The sequence below is a fragment of the Chelonoidis abingdonii genome, chromosome 10, assembly GCF_003597395.2.
Source record: "Chelonoidis abingdonii isolate Lonesome George chromosome 10, CheloAbing_2.0, whole genome shotgun sequence".
NCBI lineage: Eukaryota > Metazoa > Chordata > Testudines > Testudinidae > Chelonoidis > Chelonoidis abingdonii.
The window spans coordinates 20792933-20817327 of NC_133778.1; the positions used below are offsets into that span (position 1 = coordinate 20792933).

A 24395-nucleotide genomic window follows, 5' to 3' on the forward strand; every position below is an offset into this window, starting at 1 on the left:
AGGTTGTCTCTGGTTTTTTACAAGTAGAGCGGGCCTGATTTTTAGAGGTGCCAGTACCGGAAGCTCCAATTGACTTCAGCTGGAACTGTGGACCCAAAAGATCTAATTGATTTATATTTGTTGTGGGCTCTGTTCAGCTATGGGGTTTCTAAGTGTTTTTCAGCAGATTAAGGTGTGAGGGGGGACAATCTCAGCTTTATACACCTTGGAAACAGGAAGTTTTGCCTGAATAGTTGGCCTAATTTTTTCCATTTCTAAATGTGATCTCATTACTCTTAGTTCTACCTCTCTTGTTAGCACACACAATAATCCCTTGTTGGTTACACCCTTCCAATACGTGTAGGCTATTACCATGGTCCAACCCCCACCTTTCCCTTAGTCCTCTCCTAGCTCAATCTAGGCTACTTTAATCTTTCCTGTATTCCTCGATAATTGTTCTTCTCTAAAGTGCCTCTAAATTCTTTCTAGTGTGATGATTCTATGGCTGAGTAGTGATGATGTCAGCAGAGGGTAATTTGGTAAATTTATTACTGTTTTTTCTCATGTTCTGTGGAGCATGGGAGGTGGCCAGGAAGAGAAAATTTCATGGCAGTTTTGAAGAGTGGATCACAGGGATAGGATGCCAAAGGCCTAGGAAGAGCACAGAGTTGAAGGCAAATGGAGAGTGCAAAATGGAACCCATCAGTTGTTAGGGTCTTTAGAGCCTCACTTATGATGCACCTGGCATGCTACTAGGACCTGTTGGGTACCATGACAAGCCAGAGCCTTGTACCTATGGTTACGCTAGTGATCAGTTACCCTGGTCTGGTTGCACCACAGGCATATACAGCAGGATGATTGCCTGCCTTCTCAGTGATGTTATAGCTCTCTGTGCAGGCAAAAATTGCATTGATCTTTCTTTGGATCACCAAAGGATAGATATGTCCCAGCCCTACTTGTAAATTAAAGTAGTGAATCTCCATGACCATTTGAAAGTAGCCAGCTGTTTGTGAAATCTCCAAAATCCCTCCCCTGTCCACTGTGTGTCCGGGGCGGATCACTGTATGAGTTAGATAGTTGGTGTAAATAAAATGGAAAGATACTGTGCTTGCATATGAGTATAAGATAAAGGTCAGACTTGGAAATCCTTAATGTGTAAGAGTGAATTCTGTGCTCAGATAGACGTGTATAACTTTTACAGAACTCAATGGGAGTTGCATGTATGCATCCAAGGGTTGAATTTGCTGTGTATACAGTGGCTGTCTTGGTCTCCCATAAGAAGAAGGTGATATTTTATCTGACTTACAAAAAAATTCCAAGACTAGTAAATGCTTCTGAATCATCATATCTTTATTTCATCTCCAGCCTTTTGCCCAGCCAGGGTTCCTGCTATGCAAATATGTCTCATTCCCCCTTTTTATACTGTGCCTGTTGGGACCCTTGGAGTGTGAGGGGTAAAAGGCTAATAAAGACCATGCCAGGCTTACCGAATCAGAAAGCCAGGTAAGCAGAAGCCATTGCAGGAAGAGGGAATTCCATTCTTTCTAATGCTTAACACCAGTTTCTTGTGTTTATCTTTTATTTGGGCCCCATTAATAGTTGGGGGGGTAAGTTATATATACCTACAGAGAAATGTGTTTAAAGTTACAGGTAACTCATGTGCATACTGATTTTTGTACAAGTAAAGTATTACACTTTTATATACGCCTTTCCAAATGTATTTTACACAAATTATGTTGTAATGAGTTTAGGGCTGGTGTCAGGTGCTGTGTATGTCATTTCAAGCCCAGAGGGAAGAGATGGGACTACGGGAGAGCACCAATGAGAGGCTACTGTTTAGATACACTACAGCTTATCTTGGCAGAATTCCAAGAGGCCATAACCCAAACCAAATAACTGGAGATTTGCTGTAACATCCGAGTATAGATTCAGGGTCAAAGTCTGTCCAAAATTACTCCCAATGCAATCTTATTGTGAAGGCATTGTGATTATACCTGGGATGTGGCGAGGATACAGTCTGTGCCTACTATGAAAGAAGCTGGCTAAAGGGCTCCGGGAAGTATAAAGCTTGGCTGCTCTCAGAAGGCTGAGTTGCCATGATTATGTAAACCTGGGTTGTGTCTGTTCCATAAATATATCTGAATCCTGTTTATATTTTTAAATCAGGTCCTCCTCACTAGGCATGATCTTGAAAAACCAAAATAGCTTCCTGTTTGCTCTGAAACCTCCCAGCACATCCAAGTAAGTATTTGTCTTTTTCAAGAAGAAGAGTGGGGGGCTCAAGAGTGGCGTGTGACATGAAATGGCTTTCCAATGTGCTAACGAGCGGCAGAAAACAGAGAACTCTTATTAGCAGTCCCAAGACTTCACATGACTAAGAGCCCAATAATACTGATGTTAAGGTAATTTACACATGAAGCACTAAAGCCTCAATGATGTGGAGTCTCGCCAGTGAATGCACGTTACAGAAACCACTCTTGCTGCTCTGCCTCCTTCTTTCCACTTAGGCTTGTCACAGATTTTTTAAGAAAATGGACTTCAGGGTTTGTCAAATGGCACCTGGACACACGAGCTGAAACATGGACTGTCCTGGTGAAAACTGGACAGGTAGCAACCCTACCAGACGCATACACCTAAAACCAGACTGTCTGGGTGAAAACTGGATGGGTGGCAACCCTAGCTGAGTGGTGGTAACTGCCTAGTATAGAGCACCAAAACCTCCGTGAATGTGGCTGGTGGTGGTGTACATACATATACGGTATGTGACAAAGAAAATCTGAGTCCCTCAGATAAGTAATAACATAGAGAGATCGCAAGCAGCTCTCAGGGAATCTAGTTGGCAAACTCAGTATTGCTGTACTCACGCATCACTATGAAAAGCGGCACTTTTGTTCTCACCACCCTGGCAGCCCACAAAAAGTGGGCTTTACTGAGTGTGCCTGGCTCTGTTGTTTGAAGTGGAGCAGTTTTTGTCATTGCAGACAAGTAGAGTTGCTCAACTTTCTGAGGAAGTGCTTTTCATTTGCAGAGGGATGTTGCCTCACAGAAAATATGGATATCGACTACGAAGCAGAGAACCACCTGATGTGAGTAGAACAGGTGGGATCATTTGCAGTAAAATGCTAACAAGAATTTCTTATTCAAGTGATTGTCCATGTGCCTTCCACTCTTGGTGTGCCCGGGCCTCTCGCACAGTCGTTGGAAAATTTTCCCTCAGTGCTACCCATCAGGGCAACTCGAGCACCCATTACTGCCTTCCGCCACCTGCACCGATATAAAGGGCCCAGCTGCCCCTGGGCTCCCTCAGTTCCTTCTTAGCACCTGTGAGGATCATTGGAATTTTTTGTGTGATCTTTGAAAGTACTCTTGGTGTGTTCATTATATGTTATTTGTAGATAGCTTTCTACACTTAGTGTGAGTTTTCATTTTTGGCCCCAGCTGTTTTTTGTTTTTTTTCCATTACTTGGTACTGAGGGATGCCGTGGTCATAGGGCTTCAAGACACAAATCTCTTGCCTTAGGCAGATGCCCAGGAAAAACCCAAACTCGCGCTTCTTGAAATGTTTAGGGGAGGCTCGTATTCAGACTCTTGAAGGTTGGCTGGCCTCTGTTTGTTCACTAAGTTACCACGATCTGAACTCTGTGCCCTCCTGGGTACTACCTTTGTTAGATTGGTGGACGGACCCACTCAGTTTTTGTGGAGTTGTTCCCTTTGTCTGCCCTCAGCCCTTGATGACTGGTGACAGACCTGTCTGCTCTGGGGTGGGCAGCTCATCTGGGCCCCCTCGGAACTCAACGTTTGTGGCCCTCAAGGAATCTCTCTGCATATCAAAGCCAGACAGCCAAGGACTGTCCACCTCACCTGCCAGCCCTTCCTCTACCGCATGTCTAGGGGAAGAGCCAGTTTGTTTTCACAGACAACATGCAGCGATGTTTTACTTTAACAGTCGGGGGAGCTTGCTCTTCACTGCTTTGTCAGGAAGCAGTTCACCTATGGAAGTTTTCATGGTCAATTCAATCAAACTCAAAGCCTCTTACCCTCCAGGGGTGCAGAACAAGCTGGTGGCCCACCTAACCAGATCATTTAAGAGTCACCACAAATAGACATATTTGGAACATGAAGTGCTGACAGTTTTGCTTCCTACAAGGCTGCAGTCCTGCTTCCATCACAGATGCTACCCTGGACAAATGCTATTACACTTTTCCCCCAATCCTACTCCTACACAGAATGATGCTAAAGAATAAGTGGGACCAGACCCAAGGTATATTAATAGCCTCAGCATGGCCTCGATAGCACTGGTTCTCCACTCTAGTGTATCTGTCAGTGGCAGCTCCAATTTCATTTCTGTTGAACCCAGACTTGATCTCCCAAGATCATGGACAGCTGCTCTACCCAAACCTGTGGGCCCTTCATTTAACAGCCAGGAGGCTCCACGGCTAAATGATAGAAAAGAGTCTTGCTTGCAGCAAGTTTGCCATGTCTTGTTAAACAGTAGAAAGCCCTCTACCAGAACTGTTTACCTGTCAAAATGGAGGTGTTTTTCTGTCTGGGCTCATCAGTCTGGGGTCTTGCCAGTATAGTCTTCTATCCTGCATACCCTGGACCATCTATTGCACCTAAAGCAGCAGGAGTTAGTGATTTCCAGTATCAAGGTCCACCTGGCAGCAAGATCCATTTTCCATCCCTATATGAGTAATTATTCTGTATTTCCTAATGATATGAGAATCAGGTTTGTGAAGGGCCTGAAAAAGTTGTCCCTTCAAATAAGGGAACCTATCCACCTAGGGACTTGAACCTAATTTTGTTGACCCACTGTTTGAGCCTCTAGCAACATGGACTCATTGACTCGCCCACTGTTTGAGCCTCTAGCAACATGCTTCTTGCTGCACCTATTCCTAATGGTGGCTTTCCTGGTAGCTATCACTGTGTCCAGGAGGGTGGCTGAACTGCATGCTCTGACATCCAAACCACCTCATGCAATCTTTCTTAAGGATGTGGTGTACTTGCACCCTCATCTGAGATTTCTCTCTAAAGTTATATCTGATTTTCATAATAACCATACAATTTACTTACCTGTGTGTTACCCAAAACCACGTGCTAATAAAGAGGAGCAACATCTGTACCCCACAGATGTTAGAGAGCGTTGGCTTTCTACATAAACAGGACAAAATGGTTTTGTTTTTTAACCCAACTATTCATCGCCTTAGCAGACAGAATGAAGGGTCCTTCTGGTCTCTTGGCTAAGAATTTCGTCTTGGATAACTTCCTGCATTCATGTTTGTGATCTGGCAGGTATTTCCCCACCAGCCATGGTGTTAAGGCATGCTGTGCGAATGTTCAGGGGAAAATAAAGACCTTCACTGCCTGTAGTTCTTAAAGATCCCTTGGCACTTGCAAAAGCTGGGGTGTCAACCCCTCTAATCCTGAACAAACTTCAACTTGGCTCATTAGAATTCTGCCCAACTTCCCCTGCTGTTAATCTGGATAAGGTATTCCTAACCTTCTGCCCTCGACACTGGGACCCTGCTGGGGACACCAGGTCATCAGGAAAATTAAGCAAATTGTAGCTGCCTGGATCTTGGGTGCAGAGATGCCATGCATGGCAAATGCTGGACCCAGGATGTGATGTTCTATCTTACTACGGTGCTGTGAAGGCAGTTGGAGGTTCTGTTGCAGAAATGTATGGGCTGCTCTTTACCCATGGGCCAGCATAAAATACAAAAGCCATATAATTGCACAGATCTGATTCTACTTGATTTTAGGGAAAGGTCCTTGGGTGAGGAATCCCATTTTTCCCTTCTGCTGGTACAGGGAATACGTTAGAAAACATTCCTGACAGTTTCAGAGTGAGAGAGAGAGATCATTTTAATGGGTTTAGGGTTCCAGACACTAGATTTCCTGAGCTGAATATCTTCTCTTTTGGCCCCCAGGCTTCAGAGGAGTTCATAGAAATCTCACCTGGTTATACCTTGACTCGAAGTAAAGAACATCTCTCCGTCACGCTAGGAGAGGAATTTTTTGAAAGAAAAACTGCTGAAGAACCGGCCCCGCACTTTGTTCCCAGGTGATCTTAGAAAATCAGTTAAATGGTTAAAATGGTTCTGGTCCCCCCACCAAAATAATAGTGTGTGAGGAACCTATGAAAGCTTGCAAGAGGGGAGATGACCCTCATGAGTACATGCTGCACAGACAAGGGGTCTTTGTCTAGCCCAACTGAGTTACACCAATGTAAAGCTGATGTGAGATCACAATCTGCCCCAAGGTAAACACCTGGTGTGTGTGAAGAGGGAGATGAAGAGTCTGATTCTAATTTAAGTAACTCGGGACCGATTCCATTGACTTCACAGAAGTGAGAGTAGAATCAACCTTCTCTTTGGATTTCTGGTTTGTGAGAGTTTTGGGTCTTGTTTGTTGTTCTGCACGTGGCACTCCCAGGGTTGTCACAAGGTGTGCACTGGAATTTGATCGTGCTGCTGCAGTTTTAGAATTAGTTGTACAGTCTGAGCCATAGTGGTCTGCCTTCCAAAGGCCCAAAGTGAGGGATGCTACCAAAATAGCATTTTTTTTTTTAATGAGGGGAGTTTTATTTCTGTAGCAAAAATATTTTCTTAATGATGGAGTGTTGCTAAGGCAAACAGAATGGTAAGAAAATGAGAGAGCCCCAGGTTGGTGTGAGAGGATCATTCAGGTCCAAACTGAAGATCCAGTAAGAGATCTGATCTCAGCTTTTAGAAGAGACCATTTCTATAGCACAGTGCTCCTGAAGGAAGTGTAACTTTGTTGCATCTGCCTAGGGTGTGTTCATAGCTCTCTGTTTTCAGGCAAAATATAAGACAAATAAATGCTTTGTTTCTGATTTGCATTGAAATGTCTGTACCTGGCCTTCTCACTAAGCACTCCCATCCAGTTCACTGTCTATTTTTTAGCACCTACCAACAAGGGATGTGTGTGTGTATGGGTGTTGAGGCTGAAAAGTCAATGTAGAAGCATTATAGGTTTTTGGGTGTTGTATAGTATCCTGCATTATGGGAGGAGTTGCTAATGAAACAAACTTCAGAGAACATTCAATAATGATCCGTACACCATACAGATGCAGTCAGGTTTTTGCTTTGCAACAAACTCATGTTGTCATAAACAGATAGTAGGAGTTAATAGAACAGAAGTACTTTATATCTCTTTTGACTGTAAAGGGTTAACAAGTTCAGTAGGCCTGGCTGTCACCTGACCAGAGAACCAATCAGGAGACAGGATACTTTCAAATCTGGAGGGAGGGAAAGTGTTTTCTGTGTGTGCTTGTTAGTTTTGGTTGTTGTTTCACAGTCTGGGGGCTTGCAGAGGGACCAGACATGCAACCAAGGTTTCTCGCCATCTCCTTGATACAGGTTTATAGATTTCAAATAGTAAAGACTGGTAGATGGCGAGTTAGGCCTAGTTTGTTTTCTTATTGCAAATGTGCATTTGGCTGGAAGGAGTGTTAATTGTGTATTTGGCTGAAAGGAGTTCAAATTGTACTTGAATACTTGGGCTGGGAGGTATACCCAGTGCCTATAGCAAAAAACCCTGTACCTATTCCATTTTAAATTTACAAAGATAATTTTACTGTTTTTTTCTCTCTTTTAATTAAAAGTTTCTTGTTTAAGAACCTGATTGTTTTTTTTATTCTGGTTGAGACCCCAGGGGAGGGGTCTGGATCACCAAGGAATGGTGGGGAGACAGGGAAGGAAGGGGGGGAGAGAGGCTAAATTCTCTGTCTCTCTATGTCAGGATTACTTTCTCTTTCAGAGAGAAGTCTGGGAGGGAGAAAGAGAAGGAGGGAGGAAGGTGAATTGTGCCTCTCTGTTTTGTGAATCAAGAGTTTGAATCATTAGTGATCTTCCAGGGAAATCCAGGAGGGGAAGCCTGGAAAGGCAACGGTGAGGGGAAAGGGTTACTTTCCCTGTGTTTTAAGAATCCAGAGGTCTGGGCTTGGGGTTTCCCAGGGGGCGGGCAAAGGTTTTGGGGGGACCAGAGTGTACCAGGCACTGGAATTCCTGGTTGGTGGCAGCGCTACAGGTTCTAAGCTGGTAATTAAGCTTAGAGGAATTCATGCTGGTACCCCATCTTTTGGACGCTAAGGTTCAGAGTGGGGATTGTACCATGACACGTCATCTGCTCTAACTCAACCTGCGGAAGTTTGAGAATGTACATTTAATCTTTCACTCTCTTTGCAGAAGCCCAGTGAAACTTGAGACGTGAGTATTGCTTGTTTTCTGTTTGTTTTGGGTCAAAATAAAAAACTGTGAACTTTATGTACATTTTTAACCTCCTTCTCCCCACCACCTGCAGGAATCTGGTTTCATTCCCTACCCTGAATGCTGTTTCTTGGTTAGCCAGTGACAGCAAGATGTGCTGTTATATACACAGTGTCTCCCTCACCTCCGTCCACCCTAGAGATGGAACGCTGTTGTCCCACTGCTTGTTTTCTGTTAAGGGCTGGAAACTGAGTCTAAATGTAAATCTCCTGTGAGGATAGCAGATGTTAGAGTAAGAAAATAGTGTGTATATTCAGACCTTGTTCAGTCAGTAGCCATTTATAGTGACTGAATACAGTTTGTAAACTACTGTGACATGAAATACACCCTGCTGATGACCGAAAATCTGGAGCCAAATACCCCTTAATTTTGTGTGATTTGGATTTGAATGTTGTGTTCTGGGCCTATCAGGTGCCAATCCTTGCGCAGATGTTGCAGCCCATTAACATTTCAAATTATTCTGTTTTAAAATTTAACATAATTTGATCATCAAGTTTGGTCTTTTCCTTTAAATGTTCTCATCCTTCCATTTGCTTTCTCTCTTTGGAGTGCTCTTGTGACCTTGAATCTGGTATCTAGCTGCCATTGGGAGGATACTAAAGGATACTAGAAGTGGAAGGGTTCAGTAAAAGCCCCTCTGTGGTCTGGGACCCAGCTTTCATTCTCTTACCTCTAACAAGCTAAGAGGCAGCTTGCTTAGTCCCTTGAGAGGAGCACATCACGTGTTGCTCAACAATGGTCCTTCCAGCTGATTAAGCAGCAGCATTGATGGTCTCCAGGGGGAGTCCTGCCTGGTCTACCTTGGACAGAAAGGTGGTAGCCAAAGCATGAAGTCTTCAGGATGCTGAAAAAGAGAGGGGATGACCAAAGAGGGTCACAGGGAAGTAGTGGATGGAGAACGTTGCCCCAATTAAACTGAAACTTATCTAGAAGTTCTGAGCACCAGGAAGCAGATTAAAAGATTTGTACTACAAAAGACCTGCCTTTTGGAGAGGGAAATACCATCCATTCAGTTTTAAGTCTCATGCTTCCATGCTGAGAAATGCCCTTTCTTTCTACAGAAGAGAGCTGTAATCCTTAGAGACAGGTAAGGTTGCCAACCCTCCAGGATTGACCTGGAGTCTCCAAGAATTAACGATTAATCTTTAATGAAAGATTGTCATCTGATGAAACCTCCAGGAATATGTCCAACCAGAATTGGCAACCTTAGAGACAGGGAATGATACAAAGCTTGATCGCTGTTTACCAGCCTTTCAGTGTCTGCAGTGGTCACTGTCAGAATTGGGATTGTAAAATTCACCAGAACGCAGCGCTGGAATAAATCCGAGACCCAAATGCACCAGCTCTCCACAAAGATGTCCCACATTCTGACCGATGATGGTCAGTCTCTGTTTGCAGGAGCCCACCCTCTTCTCCTTCCCTCTGTGCATCTATACACCCTCCCTTCTCATTGTGCCTCCATGTGGGCAGGATGTCAAAGCTTGTTTTTCTCTGTGACCTTATTTTCCTCTGATGGCCTTGTTGCTGCTGAAGGGAGCAGGAAAAGAAGCTGCACTGGAAAGTAGGTTGCTGGGCCAAAAGAGCCCAAAAGGAAGGGGACGGCATCCCTACTGAGTGGGTAAACCACTGATAAACATTTCCTCATACCTCGTGGTAAGACAGGCTGGGGGAAGATTACACACCCATTCTGCAACCCTGCCGCCTCGAGTGGGAGAAGCAGTGAGGGAGTTGACACCAGCCCCAGATGCTGAATTCTCGTAGTGATATTATTTCTATTTCCACCACTGCTCCTTTTAAAACAACAGGATTGTCCCAGCAATAGTCCCCGTGCATGATGGAAAGATGGTGTATCATTGTAGGGAGGATGTTGTTACTGACTTAGAGGAACAGATTGCTGAGCTGACAGACATGATGGAGCAACTGCGCAGAGATCACCAGGCCTCCCGCAAACTGGTGAGTCCACTTAGTTGTCATCTATCCCTTCTTTTCAGAAAGTGCTCCATGAAGTCAATGTCAGAGGAAGACTACAGGGAAAGAACTGACTAGACCACACAGCACTGCCTGGATCCTTTCAGTGCCATTATTAGTGACTGACTGGCTAGAGTGCACCCAGATTGCTAGGTGTCCACATATCTGCAGGAGTCAGTGCTGTCTAGCAGTTAGTGCAAAGAACTGGCAGGCGGGGAACTTGGCTAATTATTTATGTACTATAAATGTGGATTCCTTTACAGCCAAACAGCTGCTTCGTGGAGGGCTGCATTTTTAAAACCACCTAAGTCACTTGAAAGTCACGGGGACTTGTGCTCCCAAGTGAGTTCAGCGCTTTTGGAAGCCCACCTTGAACGACTTCCCTGCTGTTCGAAATTTAGAAGCGTTTGCTCTGATTGCAATTGGTGACTCTGAAAAAAGAGCAAGGGCTTAGATAATGAAGAAATCTCTGCATAACCTGCCTAGGATGGAAAACAGTTAAACAGCATGTTTTTCAAGGGGAAAATGAATAAAAAGAATGCCTTCTCTGTCCTGGGAATTGTAGCTATCACAGTTCTGAGCCCATTGTGGACAGGATTTTTAGTAACCTGACTGGAGTTATGTCATTAGCAGATATTTTCTCTCAGATAAATGGTACGTTTACACCAGGGGTCAGCAACCTTTGGCACGCAGCTCACCAGGGTAAGCTCCTTGGTGGGCCGGGCCAGTTTGTTTACCTGCCGTGTCTGAAGGTTCAGCTGATCGCAGCTCCCACTAGCCGCAATTTTCCACTCCAGGCCAATGGGGATGATGGGAAGCTGTGGCCAGCACATCCTTTGGCTAGCGCCACTTCCTGCCTCCCCAATTAACCCGGAGCAGCGAACCGCAGCCAGTTGGAGCCACAATTGGCCGAACCTGCGGACACGGCAGGTAAACAAACCAGCCCAGCCCGCCAGGGTGCTTACCCCGGCGAGCCATGTGCCAAAGATTGCCGACCCCTGGTTTACACCTTAGTTAAAAACTTGTCTCTTTTCCTTTCAAGTTGGAGAAGGATATGGAAGAAAAATGCAATGAGATGCAACAGGAGCATGAGAATAAGATCAGGTACAAGTGCTGTGCTATGCAAGGAGAAAGCGCATATGTGAATGTGGAGACCACACTCTTCTCTACAAGGTTTTATATCTTGTGTGGTTCTGGATGCTCAGACTAAGAGACAACATGACAGTATGTCTTCAACAAAATGAGCCAAGCTTGGGATTGACGCACTGTGATCTCTATACCATAATTATTATTGGGGCATCCAGATCCAGTGGCTTTGAATCCAGTCCAGAATCAGGCTCACTTTCCAGTCCTTGATACTGTGGGAGCAGCAGTATCATGAAGTCATCTGTACTTAGATTTTGTACCATGACTGGTGAAGATATTGTGAGATTTTATTCTCTCATGATATTTCCATCATCCATAGACCAAAATGTGACGTGAACAGCTGTTCTTGTGAGATCTTAGGCTGGACACTTCCTTGGAGTAATGGGAGAGCATAGCAGTGTGTCTGCCAGTGTCTCACTGTTTTCCTTTACTGACCAGCCTAACCTGGACTTCATGTTGTGTTGGGGACACCAATGTTTCTTTCATGTCCCTACTTTGTCCAGACACTTATGGAGGTGCAAGGTGCCATCCGCACATTGTTGGCATCTGAGTCCACAGCATGATGTACCTTACTGTAGGGGTCTTGCATGCTTGTTGAATGAGTGGTGGAAAATCTGAGCTGTGCTGCTCTCTATGGCTAATGATCACCCTGGATCCATCAGCGCGCTCTTGAAGAAGAAAGAATAGAGCCAGCTTAGCACAATTGTGCCTCCCGCCACCGTCCCCCCAGGACTCTCAGAAGGCTAATGGAGCCTTTTGGCCCAGTCCTTTCTTCCTACTATACCCAGCTGTGAAGTCTGAGTTGGAAATGATAAATCTACATTTTTATAAGGTTCCTTCACGCTGTGGTATCAATGGCCAACAATGAGATTGTCAGCTTGGGAAAGGTTATTGAGCAGCAGCACCGGCTCTAGGCACCAGCGCTCCAAGCATGTGCTTGGGGCACTCTGGCTCCTTTTTTTTTTTGCTTGGGGCACAAAATGCTGGGAGCCGGCCCTGAGCGGAGGTGAGCTGCGGTGGTGGGGGACATGGGGAGGGCTGCAGGAAGTAACCCTGGGGGAGCCAGAGGAACTGCTCCCCTCCCCAGCTCATCTCCGCAATCCCCCAAGCACTCCACTTCTCCCTCCCTCCCTCCAAAGCTTGCCTGGGAGGGAGAGGTAGGAGGGGAAATGCGGCGCACCTGGGGGAAGAGGCAGGGCCGGGGATTTGGGAAAGGGGTTGGAATGGGGCAGGGAAGGGGAGGAGTTGGGGCGGGGCCGGAGGGGGTGCAGGAAAATTTTTTTGCTTGGGGCGGCAAAAAACTTGGAGCCAGCCCTGTGGAGAAGGTGGGGTGATGGGCTAAGTCTAGCAACATCTGACTTCCTCCAGCAACCCCATGTGCCGTAAACTCTTACTTCACAAACCAGAAAATATACATTTGAAACTAATATATAAACTGACTTTAAATGCCCCTTGTACAGCATCACTAACTTCTGCTCACATCAATCCCCTCATTAGAAACTAATGCACTTAGAATGCAGAGTAAAAGAAGAAAAATAGTACCAAGAGCAAATAAAATAAGATAAATGACTAGCTGGGACATGCCCAGCACAAACAGAATAGATGATGGTGTGAGATGCCATAAAGCTTCTAATGGCTACTTGTTTAGGAAGATCTGCATGACACATCTACAACCCTCTCTGCCTATCAAATTACACCCCAGGTTATATTTTCTCCACACATAAAGAGCAACCATATACTTTCAGCCTGATTGACTTTTATTTTAAGACAAGAAAGAACAAAAGTAAAGTCTCCAGGATATGCACAGTGTCTCTGTCCTCTGGCAATTTACATCTGAATTGACCACAACATGTCAGCCGCCTCCTGCAGAGTCCTAGAAATCTAAATGTGCAGTACACAGAAAACAGAATAACGTACACAGTTACAGTAACCTGGCCATTCACCTCCTGTAATTATTTCATCACTATAAACAATCAAGTGGGTGGATGAGAGGAAGTGTGCTCTGTGGCTATCTGCATTGATGTGTTTGTGCGTTGGTCACACAGGGAACTCCAAGAAGCTCACTGTGCTGAGCTCCAGGCCTTGCAAATGCAGTACAAGAAAGAACTGAGGACTGAGAGGGCCTCTGCACAAGAGAAAATGGGTATGGACAGGCTTTCTGGGAAGTCTGAGCCCTGTTGTTTTCATGGTTACTCTGAGCTGGAAACTCCTGTTGGGTTCTTTCCCTCTCTAGCATATTCACAGCAGCAGACTCTCTTTGGAAGCTTCCCCTGCCTCTCCATGTTTTGATATTGAAAGCAAAGAGGGATCTGAGCTGTGACTGTCAGTACTAACTGGGGAAGAGGGATAGTTGTGAAAGAAGGTGGGTTGGAGCTGGTAGAGTGTCATCCTTTTAAATGCTAGCGTTGTGCTAGAATTATAAACTGACGTCAGAAATCATGTCCAGATCTGGATTAGATTTAGACTGGGGTCTGTGTTCTGAGGCTGAATTAAGGTTATGGTTGAGATTCAGTTATGCCAAAGTCTCAAGCAGTCTTGAGAGATTTCAGTCCATAATAGCAGGAGGGAATTGGAGAACATCTGAGCTCATCAGATTTCTGCTGCCTTGAATAATGCTCAGGTTTCCAAACAGATATTGATTTCAGGGGGAGGCTGCCCAGAAAACTTCTTGGATGGCCAGCCAGACCTTTTGCAATTTGCTGGGTACCTTTGTAAACAGAAATGAAGAAAATCTTTCAATTCAATGACTGTAGCCCAGCTATTTATTTATTTAATTTTGGGTGCCTTTTGGTGCTCAGAAAAGTCATTGACAGGTGTCTTCAGGCCAGCTGTAGGGTCAGTAGATATTCCATGCAACCTGCCCCAACACAGCTTCAGTCCACTTCTAATTCTGAGCCTCCTTTAAAAAACAGAATTAGTTTCTTCATTCTTAGTCCCCTACTGTGTGGTGGAATCTGTGACATAGACGTGTCTTGTGGGGTCTGGACTGAGATGCCTAGTCTGCTTTCATGTTACCTATTCAGGGTTTTAGTGCAAATCTCCATGGCTGAGACATTCCCATTAAAATTGCTGTATTAACTACATATCTTGTCCTTCTCTTGTTGCTCAGAGGGGATGCAGAAGGAATATAAGTATCTGAAGAATGCATTCCGAATGTACCAGGTGAGATTTCAGCAACCCTGCAGTGATCTCCAAAAGTGGATCAGGTCCTGTTAGTCTAATGCTTAGGGCTTGGCTACAACTATCGTTTAAGTTGACGTAACTTACATCACTCAGGGCTGTGAAAAAGCCACCTCCCAAACAGCACAAGTTACATCAGCCTAAGCGCTGACCAATCTGCTGCTCTGTTGGTGGGAGATGCTCTCCTGTCGGCATAGTGTAGCTGCACCGATGTAGCACTGTAGTGTAGAATAGCTCTTAGTTTCCTAGGAAGGTACTGCAGTGAGTGCAGACACACCCCGCCATCCCCCTTGGCACACAGGGTCCCCCATGTGCTGGATTCACTGCAGTTTCACTGTGGGTAAGGAGGGTGGGATTTCCAAAACCCAGGGGTGGGGGACGCTACCCTGTGCACCACAGAGCGTAACTTCAGTGACTGCTAGCAGGAGCAGCACGATGGATGTAGCTGGAGGTGTCTCCCTCACCCCTGTGGAGGAAGAGTGGTGTGCAGTGGCCACAGACGCTGTCCCCACAAAGGATCTCCCTCCTTCTGCTCCTTTAGCCTGGGGGAGAGCTTCCTGGTGCATCACTTTGGGATCTGTGGATGGAAATGGCTATATAGTTGCTAACTACACCTCTACCTCGATATAGCGCTGTCCTCGGGAGCCAAAAAATCTTACTGCGTTATAGGTGAAACCGCGTTATATCGAACTTGCTTTGATCCACCAGAGTATGCAGCCCCACCCCCCTGGAGCACTGCTTTACCGCATTATATCCGAATTTGTGTTGTATCGGGTGGCATTATATTGGGGTAGAGGTGTATCTTTTTACAGCATAATTGGAGGCAATGTGATTCAGGAGCCGTCAGGGTTTTTGGAAGATTTTCTGAAGATGCATATTGTCTGTGTGTGTGTAGGACAGTGTTTCTGATGAAATGGAGGAGAAGTGGCTGAGAAGGCAGGCTGACTGGAAGAAGAGTGAGAGGATTGAGCGGGAGAAGGCACTTTTACAGCAAAGTGAGTAAACAAGGACACTTGTATTTATTGTGTTTTCCACCACATGCATCCGATGAAGTGGGTTTTAGCCCACAAAAGCTTATGCTCAAATAAATATGTTAGTCTCGAAGGTGCCACACATACTCCTGTTCTTTTTCCTCCATGTTGTCGCTTCAGCAATGTGCTTATCTCTTCCCTGCTAGCCCATTCTGTAGGAAGTGTGTCCCTGGGTAAGGACATATTTCTGGCTACGTAGTACATTGTGCCACATCCAGAGCCTCGCAAAGTAAGACCTGTGACAGCTACAAAGTTACCAGGCAAAGAAGAGAGACTGCAAGATGAGGAGAAGGGAGCAAGACAATGACTGGAAAAGTGATCCAGTGTGTGGGCATGTGTATGTACACATGCTCAGAACCCGGGAATGGGATGAGACTATGAGAACGTTCTCCTTCAAGGCACCACTCAGTGCTGTCATTTGTTATCTGGTGCTTAGATACCATAGTGCTTGAGTGGTAGAAATGAAATGAGTCAAACACCTTGTATCCATGTTGCCATGTACATTTGTGTGCCTCTTATACAGAATTAAAATGGATGATTAGGAAAAGCCCTCAGACCTCTGTCTTTCTCTCCACAGAGCAGGAATTGATGAAGAAATTTGAGATGGAGAGAGAGCATCTAAAGAAATCATCTCAGAGTGGTAACTACATGATGAATAAACTCCCACAGAAGGAAAGAGAGGTAGCTAGCCCTGAGGGAAGCATAAAGCTACATGTTGAGGTGCTGCAATTCCCATGAACTCTTTTTGCCAGTAAAATAGTAGCAGGTTTATTATAAAATCCATGTGTCTGTGGTGTCCTTATCTTCTGTTTGCCAGGAGCTAGGAATAGGTGATGGGATGGATCACTTGATGATTACTTGTTCTATTCATTCCCTCTGGGGCACCTGGTATTGGCCACTGTCAGATGACAGAATACTGGGCTAGATGGACCTTTGGTCTGACCCAGTATGGTGTTCTTATGTCTGTTTATAAGGCTCCTATTGCTCAAAGGCTCAAAGGCCTGATGCTCTGAGTAAAGGGAGAGATAGGGACAGGCTGGATTCAAACCATAATCACAGGATAATTCTGTTAAACCCCAAGGATCCTAAGGAGCATGGTGCATGTCAGACACCTTCCAAATCACTAGTTGCTTGTATTTCTGCCTAGCAGTTACTGTCTGGAAGGTCATGTATTCGGTTTCGCCTGATGGATTGTGCAGGTGGTTGGAATCGGCTGCTCACTGATGAGCCTGGGAATGTTAGACATGCTATGAACTGTGCACAAACTGTGTGTCCTTTTCAGGAGTTTAATAAACAGCACCAGGAAGATGTGGAGAAAATAAAAGAGTTGCAAAACATCAAGGAGGCAAGTATGGCAAAAAACGGAATGCAGTGCCACTGAGCAACTGCATCACATGGTACAGTCTAGATTTCTGAGCAGTTCACTCTCGCCCAGTCAGCAGGACAGGACTTAGCTGAGGTATTCAACTCTGGAGGGGATAAAGCAAACTGATCAGCTCCCCTTTTGTGCACTGTTCGGTAATAGGAGAAGGAGCCACTCGGGGAATTTAACTGTAATTTCCATTGGGAAACGAAGCTTGATTCTGGGTTCTTGATGTAGCCCTGGTGCTTTTATAAAACCTGAAATAAAAAACTTTCCAAATAAAGGCAGACCCCAGACAGGGGGCCTGGCTGGCCAGTGAGCCACTTGGCCTGGGTGTCTGAAGGCTGTTATGATTTAGTGCAGCCTCTGCTGGCTGGGCTGCTCTCGACCCCTGACTGTAACACAGAGCTCTGGGTTTCCTCAGGGGAATGTCTACGCTTGGAGTGTGGTTTCCACCTCACTTGAGGAGACATACCCAGGCTAGCTCTCATTGTGCTGGCATGCTAAAAATAGTGTATATGTAGCAGAATGGGTGGTGGGAGGGGCCAGCTGTCCATCCAAGATCCTAGGCACATCCTCAGAGTGATTAGCCCATCTCCACACAGCTACACTATGTTTTCGTGTGGTAGCTCTGATTGACCTAGTGCAAGTCACACCCACCACTCCAAGCATAGACATATCCCCAGTGGGGGAGTGGTTACGTCTGCTCTCCTCTAGAAGTGGCTTCCGCTTCACACGCTGCTGCTGTGTAACTTGTAGCCCCTGCACCATTGCGTGGGAAGGGGTAAATCTAGGGACTGCTCTAGCTGTGGGCAAACTGGACAGCTCCCTAGGGTGGCCGATTCTGCCTAGGGCAACAGGTGGCCTGGCCAAACCTGAGCAGCGCAACAACCCCAGCTGCTTATTTGCAGTGCCACTCACTCACATTTGGCCCAGCTACGCCCTCCCCCCCATGGTGGAGGGCTGGTTGGGCCAAGCCTGAGTGAGTGGCATTGCAATCTAGTGCTAGCCCCTGCCCTTCTCCCATAACCACCTAACCATCAGAAGGCTCACCACCCCTCCTCCGCCCAACCTGAAAACCTGACATGCCCCGTCACCCCCCATGCTGGCCTCTGTTCTAAGGAGCACAAGGGATGTGGAACACTGAAGTTTTGCCTAAGGTGGTGGGTTATCTTGAGAGACCTCTAGGTAAATCAAGTCCATATGCAAGAGAGCTTATGCTTGACTCTCTAGCCCAATTAAGTACAAGGACAGCGTGGGTAACTAGTTGGCCCCTACCAGTAGAAATGAATCCAGCTTATAAAAGCATCATGAAAATCAGGGCAATGGTATGTCCATGCTTCTGTTTAGGCCAACCCTCGCCCCCATGTGGTGCAGACTATGACACCGGTATTGGAGAGGGATGGCAATAACTGGGAGAGACTGATGGGGGCTGCACAGTACGTTGGGTTAGAGAGAGAGAAGCCCATTTTATCCAAATGAATGTGTCTGTGTTTTATCCAATCAAGTCTCTGGAAGCCGATTTGAAGGAGAAAGACCAGATTCTCAAGGCTCTCACCACAACGATGCAGAACGCTCAGATGGAGCTTAAGAAAGAGGTGGGAGAGTGTGTGTGATGTCATTATGAGTAAGGCTAAGATTTTGTCACGGATATTTTTAGTAAGTCACAGACAGGTCACAGGCAAAGAAGAAAAATTCACAGAAGCCATGACCTGTCCAGGGGCGGCTCCAGGCCCCAGCATGCCAAGCACGTGCTTGGGGCGGCATGCCGCGGGGTGCGCTCTGCCGGTCGCTTGGAGGGCAACAGGCAAGGTGCCTTCGGCGGCATGCCTGCGGAGGGTCCGCTGGTCCCGTGGCTCCGGTGGACCTTCCTCACACGTGCCTGCGGAGGGTCCGCTGGTCCCGCGGCTCCACTGAACAGGATGATTCTGTATTTAGCCCACTGAAATCCTGATACAGCTCTGACCTAAGTAGCAGGAGAGTCCAAGTGAAGATAGAACTACATGGCTCACGTGTATTGTAGCACAGACAATATCTAAAGATCAGTTGGGGTTTGCGGACATCTGGAATATTGGAATACAAAGGACAGGGTGAAGAAACAGGCTTTCAGACTTATCCAAATTTCTTGACTTTTATTCATTTAAATCAAGCACTTAAAAGCAGTTTTGCTTTGAAAAGCACCCACGTAACAATGACACCTTCCTCCTCGGCAAATCTGCTCCCTGCTGTTCAGTCAAATCTGCTGACTTTAGTAATAGCGTTGCCGCTTTTTCATCCTGTTAATACTGCAGAACCATTTAGGCTCCTAGGTCACTTAGTTACTTTTGATGATGTTACGTGCTGTATTTTACCCTTTAAACTGAGCACCTTTGGTCTGGGAATTATCGTAACAATGGTCCTGATTCCCACATTTATCTTCTCCAGTCACGTTTCAGAGCAGAATTGCACTTTGTTGTGCTAGAAGTAGTTTCTTGAGTCTGGTTAAGGTTGTCTCTGAATTTTGGTTTACTGGAGGAGGAGCAAATGTAAGGTTGTTTAGATGTTGCATAAACAGCAAATTCCAGTGCATGGCTATGTGCTCATGAGTGGTGTGTTAAGGTTGGGGTCAGAATTGCACAGTTAACCTTTGGTGGGAAGTTCCACGCCTTACAGTGATTAGGGTGAGGTTATTGATGTGTGGGCTGATCCATAGCTTTTAGACAAGCACTTACATACTTCAGCTGTTACCATTCAAGCCTTGTTGTCGGCCAATTTCCTTTTTTCTCAATAGCGCTAAGGGGAATAGTGTTGGGGTCTGGAGGACAAGAGGATGCACAGTTGGGGACAGGTGTTAAGGAGGGTGTTGAGAGTGCTGGGTGAGGCGCAGCATGGTGTTGAGACAGATTTTTGGTAGGATCCCTGGGGAGAGTTGTGAATTAGGAGCCTGGTATAGGAGATCTAGCAGGAGGTGTTAGGGGAGGAGAACCTGTTTGGGGAGTTAATGAGTGTCATCGAGGTATTTGCAGGCTGCCTTCAGAGGCAGGAGGGCATAGGTCAGTGAGCCCCAGGGCCTGGGGTTTCTGTGTTGGGAGGGAATCCTTTCTGACACTGGTTTGGAATTCCCTGGCAAAATGAGGCCTGTCACCCAGTGGGCAGGATTTCCCCTGTGCTGAGGAGGAAGTGGGGATGTGTGTGTTGGGTGCAACTTCTAGAATCTCACATTGAGCCCTCACAATCAAGACATCCAGAATCATGTTGGAAAAGGTGGGCTGTTTTTGCACTTCTAAAGCCAAATTTCTTGTGGATTGTTTCTGTGCATTTCTTTGACGTTATTAATATCTGCTGCTGGATTCAGACGGGGGGGCGGGGGGGTGTCTTCTTGGTGCACAGAACAGAATTTGCATTAATATTATATCAAATGACCGGACAACTGCTCTGCTGTATGCCGTAGGTCCCATACTACTTCTCCTATAGCTCATCTGGTATGGGCCTGTGCTTTTGGTGCAGGAGGAGCTGAGTTCTATTGTCACCCTTGCTGAGAAGTTTCTAGACACCATAGCATTCGGCACACTGCCAGTGAAATTACTAGAGGCCCAAGGAATTGTTACAATACAAATGCCAGTTGGCTGCATGACCCATTCAGTGATGTCTGAGAAAGATGAGTGGATTCCCTTCCCCGCTGTGCATTTGTGGTGAATTTTCTGTGTAACCGGTGAGGAGTAGCTGTACCAGGAATATGCTGACAGACTCTCAACTGTAGTGATGCTCTGATTATTGCCCTTTGGTTAGTTATAAGTAGGGTACATCCTGCCATAAGAACAGTAACCAGTGGCATTCTGTTTGCAGAGAGATTACTGTGATGTCCACCATAGAAGCAAATGGGAAATTAAAAGCAAGTGTGACTGACTGTACTGTGCTTGGCAGGTCAGCCTTTTGTGACCTGTACCCAGACGGGATGAGTCCCACTCCCTGTTAGTAATAAGTCTTTCTATTGCATTCTGGTGCTGCACCACCATGGCCCACCTTCCTCACATGTTCGTGCTGTCTCACCCAGCAAGGAACTCGGGCTACTTCAAATCCGTCAGTGTTTGACCATTCTAATGTCGAGCTTGGGCTGGTCCAGAGCAGAACAACTGGAGGAAGTGTGGGGCAGAAGTTTTTGCCTGCTTAGATCGGTCCAGACTGGTTTTTGTGTTTCTCAGTCATCCCTGCTGTCTTGTGTCCGGCTGTTGTGTAAAACGACTCATCCCATCTGGGTACAGCAAGTAACTACCTGGTGCTCCTTTTTCCCCAGAAAAGCAACCTGCTGGAGCTGGAGAAGAACATTCAACAGAAAATCTCAGCAGTTGAATTAAAACACCAGCTCAATATCACTTCCCTGGCAGATGAAAATGCTGTTCTGAGGTAGGAACGAAATCGAAGTATTTCAGCCCAGATAGCTTCAACTAGCAGCACCCAACTACATGAGCATTTACTAGTTCGCTCTTTTTAATCTTTCTTACTTACACTATGAGGCTTTGTCAGTTCTTTCATTCGCAGTAACAGCTGATTTTATATCCAAACATTCTCATACAAGTGCCATCCGCCAAGCAGTTTCAGCAGAGCTGTGCTGCCCACATGGAATCAAGAGGGTATGCTCCTGCTCAAACTTTGGTGCCTTAGAAAAGCCTCACAAGAAGCTTAGACAGCCTCTCAGCTTCCAGAACATGGGCTTTGCAATCAATGCAGCGGCATGTAGTTTCTACATATCTGAGCTCTCAACAGGGAGAATGTTAATTATACTTGTTCGGTGTTACATGATAAACCCATTGTGACACAAAGTTACTGGAAAAATCCTCCCCTCCAAGCAATATGCACATCAGCGAGGCAGAGGCTGGCAGTAGCAATGCCAGCCACATTTTTAAGAGTGCACTCTTTTCATGTGAAACAGTTATCCAAACCCTATCAAAAGTATCTCAGTCCTTAAAATAATGATCACCTACAGCATCGGAGGCGCAGGAAGTGAAACTCATCAGTCTGGTTTCACTAAGGTGAGTGAAGTGTGAAGAAAAAACAAATGGAGATGATAAGGTTAGTGTTTAAAACACATTTTCTAGTTCTAATATACAAGATGGTGTTAACACAGAAAAAAAGCGTGTCTTTTGGAAGGAGGGGAGAAATTTTTTCCCATTCTTGGTCATTAAATCTCCGTTCCCTTCTTGAAGCTACCACTGTCAGTTTACTGGAATTAATAGAGAGGGGATGCTGTGAATTGCTGACCTTCCACTGTTAGTTTGGTGGCCTCATTTTAACTCATCAATGATCATTCTCATTGCTTACTGTGGAACATGGCACTCAGGTTCCACAGTAACCAAGATGAATCTGTTGCTGGGCCAAGATTTAAGCATATTAATGTATTGTTTACTAAAGATCAGGGCTTAAATTACAGTGGAAATAGAGCTTCCGCTTATGTCTGGCAAAGGAAACCCATGTGTGGAGGTTGCATGGGAGCTGAGCTTCCTATCGTGTGAGAGATCTGGGGCCAAACAATCAGTAAACTGATCATAAGTGTGAGTCTGCTGAAGTCAGTGGAGTTGCACCTGCTTACCTGGCAGTCTTTAAATTCTGTAGCCTGTATAGTAACTGTAGCCAATGACTTTAGTTTGTTCATTGATGTTATGATTAATGTGTTTCATATATAATCATTGTAAGCTACACAGAGTTAAATTGTAGGATTATAGAAGTATGAGACTCATCAGTATGTGGAAGGGATAATCATGTATTGGATATCTAAGTAAGGCTGAAACGCAAGGCCTACGGGCTGAGACCTGTAAGATTTTAGCTTAGCCATACTAGGCAACAGAGTTAAGAAATGCTAATATAAGTGACCAAAGAATAACCTGATGCCCTAAGATTACGGGAAAAGATGTACCATATGGCGATACTGCAGAAAATTAATATTAATTTTTTGCTTACAAGATACCCAGTAGTTACATTTTTCTAACACATGCCCCACCGCAGGGTGCACAATGTACATAAATGTTAAAAAGCTATAGACAGAATCACATTATAAAAGGGTGCCCAGAGCAGGAAAATTGAGCTCACTATGGGAAACTTCAGCAAGAACCATCCCTCTACTGATGATCAATCCATGAGAGACCCATCAGATCCTAACACTATTGTTAAGGATGTGAGTATAAATATATTTGTAACTTGTGTATGTCTGTATAGAATTTCCATATGCTTGGCTAATCCTAACTTTAACTGTAACTTTAATAAAACTTGTAAAACAGACTAGACCTTGTACTTGTGAATGTATGTGTGGCCACTACCCTTGGTCTTTATGTGTTCCTAGAGACTCTAAATCTGAAGCAAGCAGCACAGGTGATTTTCACTCTGCTAAGCTTGAAACTCTAGCCACTAGAGCAGAACACATGATGGTGTAATACCACATTACAAAATTCACTTTAAGTAAAATAAAAGGCTACATAACAGAGGCAGATGTGAGGAGATACTCTACTGTCCCTTTTGTAACACTTCCCCTTCCTATCTCCACAGACGCAAACTGATCACAAAGAGGGAAGAAGCATTTAACGAAAGAGTCCGGCGAAAGAGTCAGTTGTCAGTACTGCTCTAATGAGAATGTGACCTTGTTACTAAGGGAAACTTGCTGATGATGGTAAATCCAAACGTAACCATATGTTCAAGTTTATTTTCCATGTCTGTAGGCAATGTCAAATCTGCAGTCCCTCACTCTTCCAAAACCATATCAACCAATCATATCCAAGGTGTCGTGTTTTTGTCCTGTCATTTCCTTATTCTCTATCCTGTATTGCTTCAGGCCACAAGTCTGCTGCAAATCACTGTTCTTGCTCTGTTTCCAGACAGAGAGATGGATGCTGGCCCCATGTGTGTGTGCTGCACTATGATGTTCAGCTGAGTCTTATCTCTGCTTAAGCTTTCTCCTGCCAGGCCAAGCTGGTGTGGTGTAGATGAATGGTGCTCAGAGGCTAATGTTTTTATCCCCCTCGCTAATTGTTACTACAATAATTATTTGCTGCTATAAATGGGGATACTCCTCCTCCCAGGCAGTCAGACTTCTAGTCGGAGTCCTTCCTACACTTGGCTGAGGCTATAGGGACTGGACAGCTAACTTTGTTGTTACTTACCTTTATTTTATATCATTTGCAACCCATCTTTACCTTGTAATAGCATCAAAGTTCATAACCCCAGCAGTACCTGGAGTCCCAACTATCAAGGGAGGTGTTGCAAGTAGTGAGTGTGGTAACTGTGGCTATTTGACATTCTTCTGTGCTCTGGTACTAGAAGTAGGATTTGAAAACCAGTGAGGTAAGTAAATGAGCTTCCCCGGGCTGCCCAACCACTTCAGGCTTCCCTAGGGTTGCACCTTCACAACTGATTTAATTCTTAGGTTCCTAAAAGCAGATGCTCTGAAATATGGATAACAGAGGCTCTTGC

At 45.3% G+C, this 24395-nt stretch overlaps 1 protein-coding gene across 1 annotated transcript; it reads left to right on the forward strand.

Moving 5' to 3' along the window:
• Positions 1-1371: 1371 nt before the first annotated feature.
• FLACC1 (flagellum associated containing coiled-coil domains 1) lies at positions 1372-24371 on the forward strand. Its single transcript, XM_032799455.2, has 15 exons — positions 1372-1482; positions 2146-2220; positions 3008-3065; positions 5910-6043; positions 8190-8210; positions 10130-10223; positions 11281-11342; positions 13430-13527; positions 14494-14546; positions 15460-15559; positions 16173-16276; positions 16878-16940; positions 18467-18556; positions 21232-21341; positions 23475-24371. Exons 1-15 carry the CDS (start codon positions 1379-1381, stop codon positions 23551-23553), a joined length of 1245 nt encoding a protein of 414 aa, XP_032655346.1. The 5' UTR covers positions 1372-1378; the 3' UTR covers positions 23554-24371.
• Positions 24372-24395: the final 24 nt, after the last annotated feature.

Excerpts from the sequence above, each read along its gene's own strand:
- FLACC1 (XM_032799455.2), top strand. The coding sequence starts at position 1,379 with ATGTCTCATTCCCCCTTTTTATACTGTGCCTGTTGGGACCCTTGGAGT. Across the intron at positions 3,066-5,909 it reads GAAGCAGAGAACCACCTGAT|GCTTCAGAGGAGTTCATAGA; the intron begins GTGAGTAGAACA and ends TTTGGCCCCCAG. Across the intron at positions 16,277-16,877 it reads TCCCACAGAAGGAAAGAGAG|GAGTTTAATAAACAGCACCA; the intron begins GTAGCTAGCCCT and ends TGTCCTTTTCAG.